General features: G+C 43.2%; 1 protein-coding gene across 16 annotated transcripts in view; it reads left to right on the forward strand.

Moving 5' to 3' along the window:
* MAPKAP1 (MAPK associated protein 1) overlaps positions 1-17,644 on the forward strand; it is a 237,908-nt gene that overhangs the window by 197,448 nt on the left and 22,816 nt on the right. For 15 of the 16 annotated variants that reach the window (XM_082467772.1, XM_082467781.1, XM_082467782.1 and 12 more), the window contains one exon: positions 11,531-11,668. The exons of the other annotated variant lie outside the window; for it this stretch is intronic. In XM_082467772.1, the coding sequence (XP_082323898.1) occupies positions 11,531-11,668 (138 nt within the window). The remainder of the gene's footprint in view (positions 1-11,530; positions 11,669-17,644) is intronic. 16 annotated transcript variants of the gene reach the window in all.

The following is a 17,644-nucleotide window of genomic DNA, read 5'->3' on the forward strand; positions in this document are numbered from 1 at the left end:
TACATCATGCCCATCTCCAGTCACAGGCAGAAAGGACAGAAACTCAGACACAAACACACCCCATCCAAATGGCAGTGCATTCACCCTAGGGAGCAGCCTAAGCAGCACGAACAGCAACTTCAATTCTCCACTCAAACCACTCCCCATCTCTCACCCAACGTTTTAGGTTTACTTTTTGATGTGATACAGTACTCCTCCCACAAGCTGCACGTGGGGACAGACCATTTTAATCCTCTACTCTGTGCCACTCAGTCTGTCCTTGAGGGAAATGCTACCCATTTAGTAAATTTACCCACCAAGCCAGAAATCACCGTCATTCTGGACATTTCTCCGTCATCAACGGAAACAGACAGGTAAGCCTTGCTGCTTTCTAAAAATGGCCAGTCCTGCTTGGCAAATGACAGCATATGCTAAGATTTCTCACTCCTGCAGAGCATGGTCCACCAGACTTTTATATGAATGAAAAACTTTGTTGGAGTCCATTAATGAAACCTGGGACAAAGATCTGATCTTTTTAAATAATATTAACAAGAAGAATTATAATTTTTAAAAGCAGTCATCGTTTATCAGATGCTTGCTATGTGCCAAGCACTCTGCTGATGACTGTCTTACGTGCGTTGTCTCCTGTGCTCATAGTGCTTTATTAGATAGTACTGATATTATCTCCATTTTTTATGGGAGGAGACTGGGGTACAGGGAAAATCTAGTAAGTAATGACGCTGGGATCAGAACCCAAGACTGTCTGAGGCTGAGGCCTGTGGCTAACTACTAGATCATGCCTTGAATGCGGGTCGTCATTGCACTAATACCCTGTATTTCTATCAATATAACAATGCACGGTAGGTATACAATGAACTTTCACCCCATTACCGTATTTAATTGACACAGCACATTGACGAGGTTATTCCCATTTCATGACAAAACTGAAGCTCGGAGGAGTTAATGAAATCACGCGATGTATATAAAGCACTTGGTGCTTCCTGGCACATAGCTGTTACTTAATAAGTACTAACTCTCTTTCCCTCCCTGTCAGCCATCAGATACACAGTAGGGTATCCAGTCCCAGTAGCAGAACTGGGGCTGAAACTCAATCCTATACACTAACTCCAGTCCATCACGTGACAGATGCCTCAGTCATTAATAACGTCCCTTCGCCAAGGAAGTGATTACTTCTAGTTGGCCGGTTCCAAAACTTCTGCCCATCCCTCACTCCCCCCATCCCAGCGTCTGGAGGTCAGTGTCGGTGTAGCACGCGCGCTGCTAGCCCATCCTCCATTCACGTTGTTAATCAGTCACTGCACTTCTTCCCTCTGGGCCCACACCTGACCTCAGAATCACTTCCAACACAGCCTTTTTTTTTTCTTCACCACGTGGCATGTTGGATCTTAGTTCCCCGACCAGGGATCGAACCTGCACCCCCTGCATTGGAAGCACGGAGTCTTAACAACTGGACCACCAGGGAAGTCCCATCCAACACAGCCTTTATAGGCAGCCCCTACCAATCAGTTGGCGTTGGTTCGTTCTTAAGTTGAAATCTATTTGCCATCCATGCTCTGTCAACCTGGAAAACTCACCAAACAAAGCCGTCATTCCTGTATTTCCCAAAAATATTTTTGGACTCTTTCATCTTGTCTGCTTCCCTTCCATGTCGGGCGTAAAAGTACAGGTGCCCTTTAAGTGTAGACCTTGCCTGAGCTTATACCAAGTTGAGATTTTTTTCCATTAACTTGAGCTCCTATATGCTTGACCATAGGATCAGGCACTAAGACATGGGTGCTACCCAAACATGCCAAGGCTGGCAGGTTGAAGTAGGTTTGGGGAAATTGAATCTAAAAGGGTCAGGTGGTGAATGCCAGCCATGATCTAAGAAGCCCATAGTATACTATCAATAAGTTCTTGTTGGCTGGCTGACAGAAACTGAATTACAACACACCAGCCAAGGGGCTGCCCATAAACCCATGTAAGACTCAAGGCAGAGAAGGTTAAGACATGACCATAGCATACCTCTCATTTATATGGTACCTTAAGGCAGTGGTTCCTACCATGACCGTGTATCAGACTCACCAACTCCCTGGCCTCGTACCAGACCTGCTGGCTCAGAATCTCTCCTTAATTGTGGGGTTTGGGAAATGTAATCTCACAGTATTTAAAGGACTTTCTTACCCCTTATCTCTTTGTCCAACGCTTGTTTTTACTGATTGAGCAGGTCAGCCTGGTTTTCCCAGCACGGGGTCTCAGGCTGAGAAATGTTTTGATAGTTGTGCCACTTGTGCTAACTTGACTCCTTCACCTTTTCATTTGTCGATATTGACCATCCCCATGTCACCAAAGGAATATGTTACTGAATACATAATATACCATGAATCCCGTCTGTGTCATTACTGCATATATAATCTAACATAATTCTGTATAGGATATACAAATTCTGTATAGGGTTTACAGATAAAGATTATATTATAAAACAACCTCTACCAAAAGTTTCCATGGTTACCTCCTTTATCTCTTCATAAAACAATCCATATGCATAATCATAACACTTGTGATCACAGTAGTTTTTTAACAGAAGCATCAAGTACAGTAGCACACACCTTAGAGAAAGCAAGGAGATGTCATCTCATAAACAACTCCAAGATTGTAATGGCTGCCCAGAGCATTGTGCTGAGGTAGCATCTCAAGCTGTATCTGAGGGCAACATAAACTCTGTGATTGATTAAAAATGTCTGCCTTGGGCCTGAGCATGATGAGAGGCAGCATGTTTGCCATCTGTTGTCTTTCCTGGTTTATTCTACTGCAGTTACTATTTAACCCTCCAGTCAGTACCTACAAGCCAGCACTCAAAGAAGACCTTATCACAGTATTATTTTTTAATATGTACTATGCAAACTTAAGAAACACATTACAACACAAAACTATGTGAGTGGAAGCAACAGCTGTGGCCTGGACTTTATTACTCCTCAAGCTCACTCTGACGCTGAAAGTAGTTCATGTGGTTGTATGAATAAAATATTCGCCCCTGTTATTTTCCAATGGGATACCTCTGGAGTATAGTTCAAGTAATTACGTAATCTGGAAATTCATGTTCTTAAGAAATGGATTGATCTTCCTTCCACTTTTCCATTTCATATTGAATACTAAGGAGATACCCTTCTCCATTCAAAGGCACTAAAATGTTCATGAGGAGACTTGCATCATGTTTAACTCCAGGATCCCTGGGTCCTTGAGTAATTTGAGAATGCAAATTCTAGCATTCTAGTATTTTTTAAAATATTTATTTATGGCTGTGTCGGGTCTTAGTTGCAGCACGCGGAGTCTTTCGTTGTGGCGCACAGGCTTCTCTCTAGTTGTGGCGTGCAGGTTTTCTCTCTCTAGTTGTGGTGCATGGGCTCCAGAGCACATGGGCTCCAGAGCACATGGGCTCTGTAGTTGTGGCGTGCAGGCTCCAGAGCGTGTGGGTTCTGTAGTTGTGGCACATGGGCTCTCCAGTTGTGGCACGCAGGCTCTCTAGTTGTGGCATGCAGGCTTAGTTGCCCCATGGCATGTGGGATCTTGGTTCCCCAACCAGGGATCGAACCTGCGTCCCCTGCATTGGAAGGCGGATTCTTAACCACTGGACCACCAGGGAAGTCCCAGCATTCTAGTGTTAATAGTAATAAACTAGCAATAAATTCTAGTATTAAATGATTGTTCTCTCCCTATTGTGACAACATTTTCTGAACCAAAATTTGGAATAGAGTTTATCAAATCCTAATGAATTTATGAGGTAGCAGGACAGATACTATCAAGACTGCCTCCAGAAAATTTCTTTACCACATTAACGCTTAATGCAGTGATCAAGTCAAGGGAAAATCCCCTGACCGGGAATGTCGGAAACTCGAGAGGCTTTTTCTAACTGTATACTTTCCTCTCTGCTCCCAGATCTACCCTTTTGAGAATTCCTGTTCAGTAATCCACGGTTACTAGTGACAATGTGTCAGGCTCCTCAGATGGCTGAGAAAGAATTAAGAATTGGAAAAAGCTGAGAACCACTGGCATAATGGAATTAGTGGGAATCGGATACGTGAGAGTTTGCCAAGGTTCCGTATTCTTTTTACCACTTCCTCATCCTTGGCACTTGAGCTCTGACAATGTACTGGGGCCTGGGCGTAGGGACGATCAGGTTTTTCCTCATTCTGCAGGTGATACTATAAATTCTCTTAGGAAACACAGCATTACTGCTGTGTCTGTGGCGCATGGTCTTTGTTGCTCCGCGGCATGTGAGATCTTCCCATACCAGGGCTCGAACCCGTGTCCCCTGCACTGGCAGGCGGATTCTTAACCACTGCACCACCAGGCAAGCCCCTATACTGCCATACATTTGATCACTGTAAATGTAATGCATAGTGAGACAAAGTGGGTCTTTTTAAGCCCTAGCTTGGTAGTATGGGATGTGAATTATGGTTATAGCTCTGTCATTAATGGGTGACATCAGACAAGTCATATCCCCGCCCTGAGCCTCAATTTCTTCATATGGGAAATGAAAGCCCCAGACTAGGTGATCTCTCATTAAGCCCAAACAGCCTTTGTGTCTGATCCTGTGTGTAAATTCAGAGAAGTATCAAAGACTTCCCTGCCTGCTCTGTAGATGCTATCGATTGGCTGTATAAATTCAGCAAAATCCACTCTGGCAAAGAGTTGTTCAGTGACACTCCCCAGGGGCTTTTCCAGGCTTTCATAGGCTCTAGGTAACCTGAAGACAAGAGGACTGGAGAATTGTATAAAAAGCTACTCCAGGATTTAACAGCAGTGGGGCTTTTGTAGTCTTGGATTCACAGTTGTGGGAAATTGATGAATGAACCACAGCTCATGATGTCCAAGCAAATAAGCAATAACTCAGGAAATACACTGAGGCGTGGAATGTTAAATGCCCTAATTTTTGCCAAACTGGTGTTTCAGCTTACTAGAAGGGTATTTTAAGTGTGCCTTGTGGGGCAGCTGTACCTTCTAAGAGTCAAGCATATAGGAAACAGCTGACGTGTCGGAACACACACCGACTGGACTTAGTCCCGTAGACCTGGGCTTCAACCCCAGCTTTGCCGTTTCCTAACTTGATTCACCCCGGTCAAGTACGTCATTTCACCTTTCTGAGGTCATTTTTAATAATAATTTTGATAATAATTGAGCCTTTATCATGTGCCAGGCACTCTGCTCTTTTGTATATGCTTAGGCCATTCTACCTTCATGACACCCTAGGAGTTGGTACTGCTGTTTCCTCATTTTACAAAGGAGAAAGCTCAGGCTCACCGAGGGAGAAGTAACTTTGCCCAGGATAATACCAGTGAGATCAAGATCTCCAGATTCATGACTTGGAGACCTTGTAGGGCAGGGGTTCCCTAGCACAAACGTTTCCACAACTTCCAGATGTAAGAACGTTCTTCCTGATGTTGAATTGAACTCTTGGAGGCTGCTGGGAAGAGGTTTGCCCTCTTGGTGATGGGAGGTTATTGCAAGGATTCGTGGGGATGAGGGCATTGGTCTTCCCAGGTGGACAGTTGTTCTGGATCCCGGTGCTTCCAGTACTGGGGTATAGAGCCTGTCCCAGAGAGAATCACCTCCCACCCCCACCCCAGACTAGCGCCGGGCAGGTCCCTTGTTCCTATCCCTCCCAGGGCTCTCTGAGCTCACTCCCCTGTCCTGACCCTCATCACTGGGTCTGTATCACATCCCTTAGCCCAGTGCCTGACTCCGGGTAACAGTAGTCATGAGAAGTAGTCGTATATGTCACTAGCTATGGATTAAGCACTATTCCAAGCACTTTTACAAGTCTTACTTCACTTAATCCTCATAACAAGCCCATGAGGTGGATTTTATTATCATCACCATCTATTTATAGCAACCTTCCCAAAGTCACATAGTTAGGAAGTAGGGAAGCTGGTACCCGAACTCAGGACTCTGTGACTCCGAAGTCCCCTGTTCCTAACCTCTCTGCACTACTGCCTTTAAATGTAAAGTGGGGTGCTACTGCCTTCCTGGTAGAGATGTGGTGCACTCTCAGTAAGTTGCTACACACAAAAGGACCCAGCGCAGGGGCTGCCCAAAGTAGGTACCCAGTCTGTGTTAGCAGAAGATGATATACAGGGCTCATTTCCTCTTATGGAAATCTTTTGGTTAGCTAAAACAGACAAGGGTCTCCTTGTGATAACTCTGAAGCATTGGACAAATAGTCTCCCCAGAGAGTTGTATGTACATTATAGTTGCATTTTTGTTTATTTTGAGCTGTCTTGTTAAGGAAGGATTTATATGCTGGCGTTGATGTAGGACAGCAATCAGGCAGTGTTTTCTGCCTTTGACAGTTGGTGTGATAGTTTGCTTCCAGTGAAGTTTGACTCACTGTATCTGGAAGCTGTCAGAAGTGGGAACATGAAAAGGTCATGACGGATGGCTTTGGATAAGTGGGTTGGGGAGGAGAGCTGGTAAAGGAGACAAATGGCCTCCTTGTTTCCGAGGGAAGGGGCTGACCCTGGCCGCTTCGGGCCAGCCCCCATCCTCTCCTCCTCCTCACCGGCTGGGCTGCTGGGGTGGAGCCTCCCTGGGACCGTTTGTCAGAGTGGCACCGGCTTGGGCATAACGCAGCTCCTGGGAGCCCTTCCCAGCAGCCCAGCCCCTCAGGGACTGGAGAACTGCTAGGTGGAAGTAGTCTTCAGTTTAGGATCACTTCTCATGATTACCAGTTACAGAATTCAACATACTCACTTCCTCACATTTTAAAACTTGGGAGGGAATTCCCTGGCAGTCCAGTGGTTAGGACTCCACGCTTTCACTGCCAGGGGCGCGGGTTCAACCCCTGGTCGGGGAACTAAGATCCTGCAGCTACATGGCGTTGCCAAAAATAAATAAATAAATAAAATAGAAAATAAAAATTGGGAAAGAGTACTGAATTCTGAAGTAGAAACAAACAAACAAAAGTCAACTTTTAAAATGATGTTTGTTTTTATTTTTGGTGAAATTTCTACTTTGGAAAAATATAGAAAAGAAAAGAATGTAATCCCACTGGCCAGAGTTGACTTGACCACTCTTACCAATATGAAGCATATCCTTTTGATCTCTTTTCTATAAATATTTTTCTGTCCTTTTCACCTAGCGTCATAAGAATTTTTCCAAGTCAGAGCTTTTCTTATACATAATTTTTCATGGTTGTATTGTATTCTGACATGGTTGTATTAACTCTTGTTGGCCATTTAAGTTGGAGAAATGTAAACTTAACAAAAGCCAGCTTCCCTTGTTTTCTTGGACGTATGTTTATAATTTGAATTACTTTAAAATAGTGCATAAATGACACTTTAAGGAGTGCCTCTGCCTTTCCTTCAGTGACTTTACACAAAAACTTTTCAGAACCATGCTCAGTGGTCAAACAGAAGAATACTGGTAGGATTTCATGCTCCAGTTTGCCATGTATGAACAAAAATAGGTGTACATTTATTGGCACATTTGAATATTATTTGTTCCTTGGTGAAAATTGAGAGAGGAAACTAAAGACTAGGTGGGCAGAATTTCTTACCACATCTTCTCGACTTAGCTGAATGGGGCCGTGCAGAGCAGTAGAAAGTATCATACTTGGGAACCAGATGGCTCTGGGTATGAACACAGCTTTCCCACTTAAAAGCTCCCCAGCCTTGGGCTTCCCTGGTGGTGCAGTGGTTAAGAATCCACCTGCCAGTGCAGGGGACACAGGTTCGAGCCCTTGTCAGGGAAGACCCCACGTGCCGCGGAGCAACTAAGCCCGTGCGCCACAACTACTGAGCCTGTGCTCTAGAGCCCACGAGCCCCAACTGCTGAGCCCGCACGCCTAGAGCCCGAGCTCTACAACGAGAGAAGCCACCGCAGTGAGAAGCCCACGCACCGCAACAAAGAGTAGCCCCTTCTCACCGCAACTAGAGGAAGCCCACGTGCAGCAACGAAGACCCAACACAGCCAAATCAATCAATCAATCAATCAATCAATCAATCAATATCCCCAGCGTTAGACAAGTACCATCATCTCTCCTAGCATATGTTATGTAAAACACCTCACACAGTTCCTGCAGAATAGTGCAGTGGCTGAGGGGACAGATTCTGGAACCAGATTACCTGGCTGTCTTCAAATTCCAGCTTTGCCACTTTGTAGCTGTGTAAACTTGGGCAAGTTACTTAACCTCCCTGTGTTTCAGGTTCCTCATCTATAAAATAGGGAAAAACATAGTAACCAACTTCATAAGGTTGTTATGAGATTTGAATCAATGCACACAAAGGATTTCTAACCTTTCTGGCACATAGTTGATGCCAGTTAATGCTTCACCGCTCTTTGCCCCTGACCTGGCCTGTAGCACCAGCCTCCAAACTGGTTTCCTCTCCACCAGGCTGCCTCCTCCTGTTTGCTTCCCGGCTGGATTCCACAGACTCTGTCTTCAACAGTAGTGGGGTCTGGGTGTGCTCAGGAAAATGGGCTCCGGCAGTGGGCTGCCACTTGTCCAGCAAGAGCGAATAGGGTCCTGTGGGGCCGTGTGCCCTGCTTTAAGAAGCCGGACTCACGTATCTCGAGCAGGGTGAGGTTATTTAATGTACAAAAGGATTTTTCCCATCAGGAGAGATTCCCCTACAGGTTTCTTTAAATAGTGACTCCTCTAGGCAGGCGAGTGTTTTACAGATCATTAACTACTTGACTGAAAGCCTGCAGGGCAGAGAAACTTAAAACTAAAGTGTTGGGAGCCCCTGCCAATTACAGATCAATCCAAAATGAAGATAAAGTATCTCTGAAACTAGAAGTCACTGGGAAAATGTGATTTGATTCAGAAAGAAATCTGATTTCCACGCATCTCTTTTGGAACACACCACTTGTTTAAACGGTGTTCCACCTGCCTGCCTGTCTTGAATCTAGTGCGCTCGTCTCCCACGTCTTCATCCCCAAACTGCAGGCTTGGGGTTCCCCTCTGTGAACAGTGACTGCACAATAACCCCAGGAAAGGGTGTCTTTGGGAAAGTGTTCTTGTGGCCGAGCAGAGCTTAGGCAATTGATGCAGAGATACAGCCCATAATGGATGAACTATACAGTAACAATTTGCAGATAAAAATAATAGAAGTTAAAGTATACTTTACATGATAAAAGAAAGATGAAAGAGGACGAGAGTCTGTTATATCTGAGATGGTTACAAAAGTCCTGCTTTGTGAAGTAGGCTCTGTTGAAAAGATTGATGCAATGGGGAGTGACCTTGGCTTGGAGCAGGAGCTGGTGATGTATGTGTGCGCATCCCTCTGCTAAATGGACCCAGATTTGTAGCACTAATATACATGGGAGCCCAGAACCAAACCCACTACGGCAATAAATCAACAGCCACTTTGGGTGTCATTTCTGGTTTATACTCCACTATTGTTCTATCACTTTAATTCATGTCACTATCATCTTTTCATCTGGAACAGTTTTATATAATTTTCCAGTGGAGTTACCTGACAAATCCTATCAAATTAACAAGCTACATTAACAATATTGACTGACTACGGCTTCAGGAGTTGCAGGGCCGTAGAACAAAATTTTAAAACCGTGTCTCTCTGATGATGATCTTTCCCCCTCCCTTTCTGAGAAAAGAATATGGGGCAGGGTTTATTGCACATAAGAGATCTGCACATTTATTTTGCTCTGCTCATTTTGACTTTTATAAATGTCAAAACAAGAAGCAGAAGGGAAAAAAAAACACTACCAACAACCACGGTGTAGGTACTTTTCTTCTTTCAGGGAACTATAGAAATGTCCAGATCTTTAACATTTAATGACCAAATTGGAGGGAAGAGTGTAACTGGGTAATCTATTTTAAGTGAAATGTAATAAAATTGGTCTCCTGATACATTCTCGCCCTCCTGAAATCATCTAGACCTGAACGTCCAGAGTCAATTGGGCTTATGACGTTATGCCTAATTGAAATACGGTGTTCCTGAAATATGTCTAATGACAAATTCCAGCATTCGATTAATAAAAAATACCGATTGTTCGTCTTTTCCAAAGACCACACGGTAATGACCAGGGTTAAGCAACTGAACTGCAGTGTCTCCTTCAGACAGTAGGCGAGACTCTTCCGTAGTCTGTCCAGTCTTCTGCCTTTGTCTGACTGCTATTTGGGATGTCTGTATTCATAAAGTAAACTAGAGATGAGTGTGTGGCAGAACTAATCACTAGGATTTTGTTTGTTTCCTTTTTTAATTTTAAATTTGGTCTGACTGTGGTCATGGTGTTCTTTTGATTTTTGTTTTTTAATTCAGCTATTTCTTTTACCTGCCTTATCTTATGGCCTACTAAGTTTTCTTACATTATATTTTAAAATTTCTAAGTGTGATCTGTAGGATGAAATATATTAATTCTGGTTGTCTTTTCTGTTGCAGTATGAACACTTGATTGTTTTAATTATTTCTTACATTTTTACTTCGTTTTGCTTTTTTTCACTTTGAGCCTGACCTTTAAAACTGTGGCCTAAAAATTAATTACTTTTAAGATTCCATCTGGGGTCCACTCTGGAAGGATATTGAAGGCTTTTGTTTCACTTCATGAACAGATTCCTCGATTTTCAATACAAGGAAAAAGAGAGCATCTAACCAAAGCCTTTGTGTCGGGCTGGGCACCTTCTGGTTGGTGATACCAGGAGAGCAATTGCTGTGTGTTTCTGCAGTTATCCCAGGACACCCTCCATCCCTGGCGTCACCTTGGTTCTCCTAACACCTTTGCTCCCAGTCACTGCACAGTGTGTTATGTCTTTCACAGCTCTGAAAATGAAACCTGAAGTCCCTGTAGTTAATGTTCTGGATTCCTGTTAGAAAGTCTTTGTTACATAAAGTGCACACCCAGTGCTGTCTCTCCATCGGTGGAGAAGCAGTGACCTCCGCAGCCTGAAGCCAGGCTCCAAGACTTGAACTTGGAATGTTTAATGTGAAGGATCCTTTGATCCTCCTGTAACTTCTTTTAAATACAGTATGGATAATTATTTAGTGTCAGAGAATTATTTAGTTAAGAGAGAGAGATTTTTCCTATTTTTAGTGTGCAAGATTTTTCCAGATCAGAAACTCTTCATTGGTAGCCTAGCTATTTAGGCATAGGTGATGTTACAGCTTATCTGTCCAACCCAGATCTTCTAAAACAAAACAAAACAGAGACCACTGATCAAAATTGTTTAAATGAACCTTATCTTATAGTAACTATATTTCATTAACAATATGTAGATAAACTCTATATTGTACCTGTGTTATAGCTAAGGAGGTAAGCTTCTTAATACCTTTTTATATGGTTTTTGGTTGTTCCCCCTCCCCTGCTCCGACCCCAGCTCACCCACCCAGGAAACCAGACTGTGCAGCTTCTCTGTGCCATTTGGAGTCTCCTTATGTCTGTCTTAAGAAGCCTATGGCATTCCCCAAAGCCCTAGAAAGAGCTCATGTTCATGCAATTTAGGATTTATAAGACAGGTCAAATGATTACACTGAAATCACTTACACCTTGTACTTCTTGCGGCTTCTTTTTTGTCCTCCCCTTGGCCTTACAGGTATCTCTGGAGACAAAGTAGAGATAGACCCAGTTACGAATCAGAAAGCCAGCACTAAGTTTTGGATTAAGCAGAAACCCATCTCAATCGATTCTGACCTGCTCTGTGCCTGTGACCTTGCTGAAGAAAAAAGCCCCAGTGAGTAGTCCCTTTTATTTATGTCTCCTTCCCCTCTTCCTCCCTTCCCTTCTGTGTGCTGGGTACCAGGAGAATATATTGCCACTGTGTCCTTTTTTCCTTGGGTCTGTTTAATTCATTACCAGAAATTTCTTTTAATTAAATGGGATTGTATTATGGTGCCCGGAGCCTGACATGGGCCCCTGTTCTGTTCAGTCTTGACGGCAGTAGAGAACCTCACAGTGGTTCCTGACCTCAGTAGCCCCCCGCTGAGGGCTGGGGGCACAGGGGCAGATTCCTGACGGGAATCTGCACTCACCAGAGCCCTCATTTCACTTTGTGCTCCCTTCCCCTTCCCGTTTGGGGTACTGGACCTGTCAGACCTGGACCTGCCTTCCTTCCTTGCCAGATCGAGGGAAGTTGGAGGATTTCCTGTGGCGGCTGAAGACTAGACTTAGATATCCATCATGCCAGAGGTGTCATCACCCTCCAGATTATTGGCAGCTGCATGACCTACCAGCTCGTAATTAAACTCCTGCCTGGTCCTGCAGAAGCGATCACTGCTGGGTTGGCACTCCTCTGTTTAAATTATCAAAGTAGATATAGTCTGGGTGTATATTTTAGCATATTATGTTTTTGCAGTTAAGTAATTGAGTGTAGCCTTTAGATTAATCATTTTTAGGGCTTCAGTCCCATCAAGAGGCAGAAAGGACACAGATGGCAGTGATATTCCTCCATGGAAGAAAGGATTTGTTAGTTGCCTGGAGAAGGCTATAAGACAGTGGTTCCCAAATCCAGTGCGTTACCAGCGACTGCCTGCAGAGCCTATTTAGAACGCAGCCACCCAGGACCCACCCCAGTAGGTTCCGATTTAGTAACTTGGAGTATGACCTAAGCACCCAGTTTGTGTTAATCCCCTTTATTCCAGTGTCTGCTAAATTGGGGAACAAATATAAGGAATGACATACTTAAAAGGAACAGTAAGAAATCTAAAGGCCAGCAAGTGTCTATAATATGGCTCAAGTTTTTGAGATGAAACTGATTAAACAGGGGCCTAAAGAACAAAAACTCGGCCTGCGGACTGGGCACATATGCCACTTGGCCTCATTTATGGTTGGGTATTTAATTGTTTTGTCAAATCCAGCAGTGCTGGGCTACATGGTCTCCTCTTTTCAACTCATTAGCCTACAGCTTAGCAAGAAGGGAGAACATAGTGGTGCAGGGGAAAGGAGTAAAGCCATGCCCACCCCGCTTCCCACCATTCCTGTCATCCCAGTGAGTCCTCGATGGCTTGCAGAGGCAAGATGGCTGCCAGAAGGAGTGGTGAGAAAATCGCCTGCTACTCTTGGGCCCTTGCCCCAAGGCAGCCAGATTCCATCTGCCTTTAGATAAACATCTTCTTCCTAATTCCTCTCACTCCAACCAGTCAACCAGTAAATATTTCATTGTTCTAGCATCTTTCTTCCCAAGAACTCAGAATGCTTTGAAAAGTAACATTTTATAAATTCTCCATGTCTCTGAGAAATGAAAGGCAATCACTTACACATTGCATAGGGGGATAAACTGGAGTGGAGAGGTTAGAGAAAGAGCTAGAAATAGGATTCAGATTTCCCTTACATTCACACCAAGACACTCACTGTGTCCAGGAGGGCTGTGATTCAGGCACCAAACGGTAAAGGATGTAACACACCCAACCTAGGAGGGAATGAAACAGATGCACAGCTACCACCTTTCTGTTGCCTCTTAAGGTCATTCAGTCAAAAAGTAATGTAATTATCACACATCTGTGAGAGCGAGGCCAAGTTCCAAGCATTAGGGATCCAGAGCAGATGTGGGCCCCACCATTTCAATACGACTGTATTGACAGTCGAGCAGGAGAGTCTTTTGTCGTATTCTTAGACCTACTGAACGGTTCTGTGTAAAAACTGCACATGTAGGTTTTATAGAGGTTTCCCCCTCTCTCACTCTGGCCCCAGAGATCTAGAAGTATGACCCTTGTCCCTCAAAGCTCTGGGTTCTCAGGGGCCGGGGTGTGTGTGTGTGTGTGTGTGTGTGTGTGTGTGTGTGTGTGTGTGTGTATGGGGCCTCCCCTTCAAACAAAGGATTCTGCATTTAATCCCTACCAATTTGGGGATTCTGCACTTAAAAAGTCAATTGATAAAAAGGATTTTGCTGTAGAATAAAATTCAGACTCCTCAGCATAGCCTTTACAGACCTTGACTCCTCCAAGCTCATAGCCCATAACTTCTCATCCTGAACTTGAGCTGTGGTCACTGTGAACTACTGGCACACGAACACACCTTGAATTTTGTGCTTCTGCTGTTCCCACTGCCAGGAATACAACTCCACCCTGACCCTCTCTTTAATTCATGGACACCTCCGTTTCCTCACTCCCGGCCCACTCATTTTTCAAGATCCAGCTCCAGTGTCAGGCTCTCTCTGTACTTTTGCCCCCAGGCGTTTGCACACACCTCTGGTAAAGCAGCTCACACACTGTGCTGTGTTTACTTGCGGTCTGACCCTGTCTCCCACCCCCGCCTCCATGCTGAACTCATTGACCAGAGACTGGTTTCTGTATTTTCATTCCCTAGCACAGTGCCTGCAGGGTTGTCCTCAGTGAATGTCTTGAAATAGAGCTTAATGAGGCCAGAATTGAGAAACCGAAAGTTATTCAACATAATTTATGCTGTAAAGTGCCCAAAACAAAGATGTATTAAATGAATCAGCTTGATGCTGTTATTTTTTTTTTTATGATTTCCAGTATCTTCATCAAATTAATTCATTGACTTAATCTAAAGAGTTCATCTTCAAGAACATCATCAGACCACAGAATTAATCTATGGGGCTTCTTCTTCTTCTTCTTTTTTTAAAGGATTAATGGTAACCCTTTTTATCTTTTGTGTCTGTTGAACCTTAGAAAAAAGTTATTTTAACAGCACTAAAGAAATGAAAGTCACTATATTTCATAAGTTTAGCCTGTGATTTTTATCAGCATAGTGATGTATGTTTGTAGCTGAGTTTACATCAAAAATTATTCTTGGGGCCTTCTTAAACGAATTATGGCAAAGAGAGAGAGTCTAGAAGTAGATAAGGTTTTTGATTTCTGCAGTATATTTCCTTTTTCATGTCTTTATCTCTCATAACACAAGTGTCTTGCCAAAGACTGGAACGTGTGACCAACTGGAATAATTTAGTTGTGAAAACAGAGCAGACATGTTATTAAACAGCCTTCTTTACAAAAAGGCACTAAGTGTTGGGAGGATAATGAAGTTGTCCCCAGTCTTACTTGAGACATGTTTGTCAGAATTTTGAACAGAAAAGAAACGGTTTTTTAAAACCTCAAATATGGCCAGTTTGCAGTGTTTATTGAAAAAGCCGCTGTCAAACCATTAATTTGGTCGTCATAAAGAACACAACTCAAGTTTAATTGATGCTGTATCCAAAAAGTATGTGAATAGCTGACTTGGCAAAGGGACTGAGCATTAGAGCGCCTGCAGTGAAACGCATAATTACTTATATTGTGGAATCAGAAAGACCCAGACTCTGAAGCCATACTCCATAAATAGCAATTCTATGGCTCTCTTTCCTTCCCCTAACTTCTACCTCATAGGCCATGTTCTCATAGGGAGGATTTATTGCTCTGTCCCTGTGAGTGTTTAAGACCTGGAACTTAATGACTAAATAGATACATGTCTTTAAAAAAAAATTGTACATATAAATATGGACTCTTACAAAAGTTAGTTGAGAAAATCAGTGTGTCAACAGCCCTGAGAAATTAAGAACACATTCTGCCTTTCTAGATTAAAAAAAAAAAAAAAAAAGCTGTACGCTGCCATTATTATTCAAATCAGTGATTTCTAAGTCTGATTTTGCCACTCCTTAGGATATCTTTTGCTGTTTGAAGGATGTCACAAACCTCTAAAAGATGAATTAATTCTAATTTCATTTTAACTGAACAAAGACGTGTACATCATATAGGAGAATGTTTCCATCAGAAACGACCATGGTTAAATTGTCTCAGAAATAATTCTCCATCCTTATACAGGTCTAGATGTAGGCTTTAAATGCAGTGGACACTTTTTTTAAGTATTGGCCTCAAATTCCAACACTGAAACAAAAGAAGGGGACCTTTCTGTGAAATTAGCACCCGTCGGGGACTCTTGGGCTGTATTTAAATAAAGTACCAGACTTAAGCGTGGCAGGTCTGGTTTTATCATAAGAAGGTCGTGCAGGTTTAGAGTCTTTAAAGGAAGCAGCCTATCATTAAGAAATCATATTTAAACTTTAATAAAGTAGCTGTCGTCTTTATAGCTGAAAAGAGCTCTGTATCTCAATTAAGTATAGATGATCTAAAATCTTAAGGAAGTAACATAATAGAGGTAACCTGATTACATTCTCTTGCAATAGTGTAATTTAAAGGAAATCAGATTCTGTTGATGCTGGTTGTGTTGGTGGGGGATTGTTTGTTTGGTTTTTTGGTCCAAAACACTGTTTGGATTCAGGGCAGGAACTCTTTGAGATTGTGCGTTAACCACAACTGCAGGAGACTGTTAAGCCCTCGTGAATAGAACCTGCTGGATATTTGAGATGAGATTCAGTTAAGGTTATGAGTTAAATTAGCTGGGTTTATTGGTGACCTCCCACTTAAATGAATCTTTCTTTTCATAAGTACTTGACAAGATCTGTAAAGTAGTGTATTTAATTTACTAATTAAATTAAAGCTACTGAATAATGGTTTGTCCACATTGATTTAGCTTAAATAGAAAAGACCAGCATTGTTGTGATCTTCAGCAACCTTAATGGCCGAGCCAGTTAGACACAAAGGCCTCTTGTGTTTTATAGGTCAGAAGGACATAGGTAAGCCCAGGCTGTAATTGAATTGCCTGCACTGCACCCTGCAGTTGCAGATTTCCTTTGCCTTCCCGTTCCATTGTTGCACTGGGGCTTAAGAGAATGTTAACGTGGTAATAGGCACAGGGCCTTCCCCATTATACGTCTTGCTATCGAGCGGTTCTGCATGACTAGTTAAAGAAGATGGCAAGAAGATTAATGAAAGCAGGGCTAATACAGAAGGGGGTACTTTTGCAAGACTTCTACCGAGGAGATATTAGAGCTGAACCAGAGCTTGGCTTTTTCTTTATCCTGTGACCTTTGAACCTGCCTTACTGTTGAGAGCTGCCAGGGAAGTCGACATTTTGATTGATGTTGGTACACGAGTCAGTCTTTCCCATTGAATTCCACATCTGCACGAAAATAGCTTTTCCAGCAGAATTCATACTGGCCAGAAGTGATAGCCAAATTGATGGCCGAAATGCTTTTATGTCGTTTGCATTTAAACCTAAAGGTATTTGATGGTTTAATTCAGTATCCAGTTTTCATAGATCATAAGCATTCACTTATATGTTCTTAATGGGTTTATCACCTCATGGTGAAAGACCAGTATTAAAGAGTGTTCAAAGATTTGCAAACAGAGCTCCAAGGAGGCGTTATGGAGGAGTAAAAGCAGTCATCAAACAAACCCTTCACCATTCTTAGAAAAGAAAGATCAGTCTGAGGGCCCAGGCAAACTGACTTGGAGGTTTTTGTAAATAAAGCAAAGTGTCTGTTTTTGGAAAGCTTTCCATGGGGGGAGTCTGAAACCTTGCCTCCGCACCCCACCTGAGCCCCAGCTTAGAGGCTGTCTTGATCCATCCAGATGCTGGGTTCCCTGACCTTGACCTTGGGACACTAACATTCCATCTGAAAGGGATTGTTATGGTCTGCTTATAAGACAATCCAGTGCAGGCACGAACCTCTTCATTTGTTCTCACTAATTTTGTTACCTTGTTTGTGGAGCTGCAGGCCTCTAGCGTGCGTGCGTGTGTCTGTGTGTGCATCTGTGAACGTGCCAGTGTGTGTATCCCCCCCCCCCTTCTCCCAACAAAGGAGAGCAGGGAGACCGGGAAAAGGACTCAGGTTTTGTACTAAAATCAACTTGGGCACATCACAGCCCATACA

This window comes from Balaenoptera physalus, assembly GCF_965194825.1.
Source record: "Balaenoptera physalus genome assembly, chromosome: 7".
Classification (NCBI taxonomy): domain Eukaryota; kingdom Metazoa; phylum Chordata; class Mammalia; order Artiodactyla; family Balaenopteridae; genus Balaenoptera; species Balaenoptera physalus.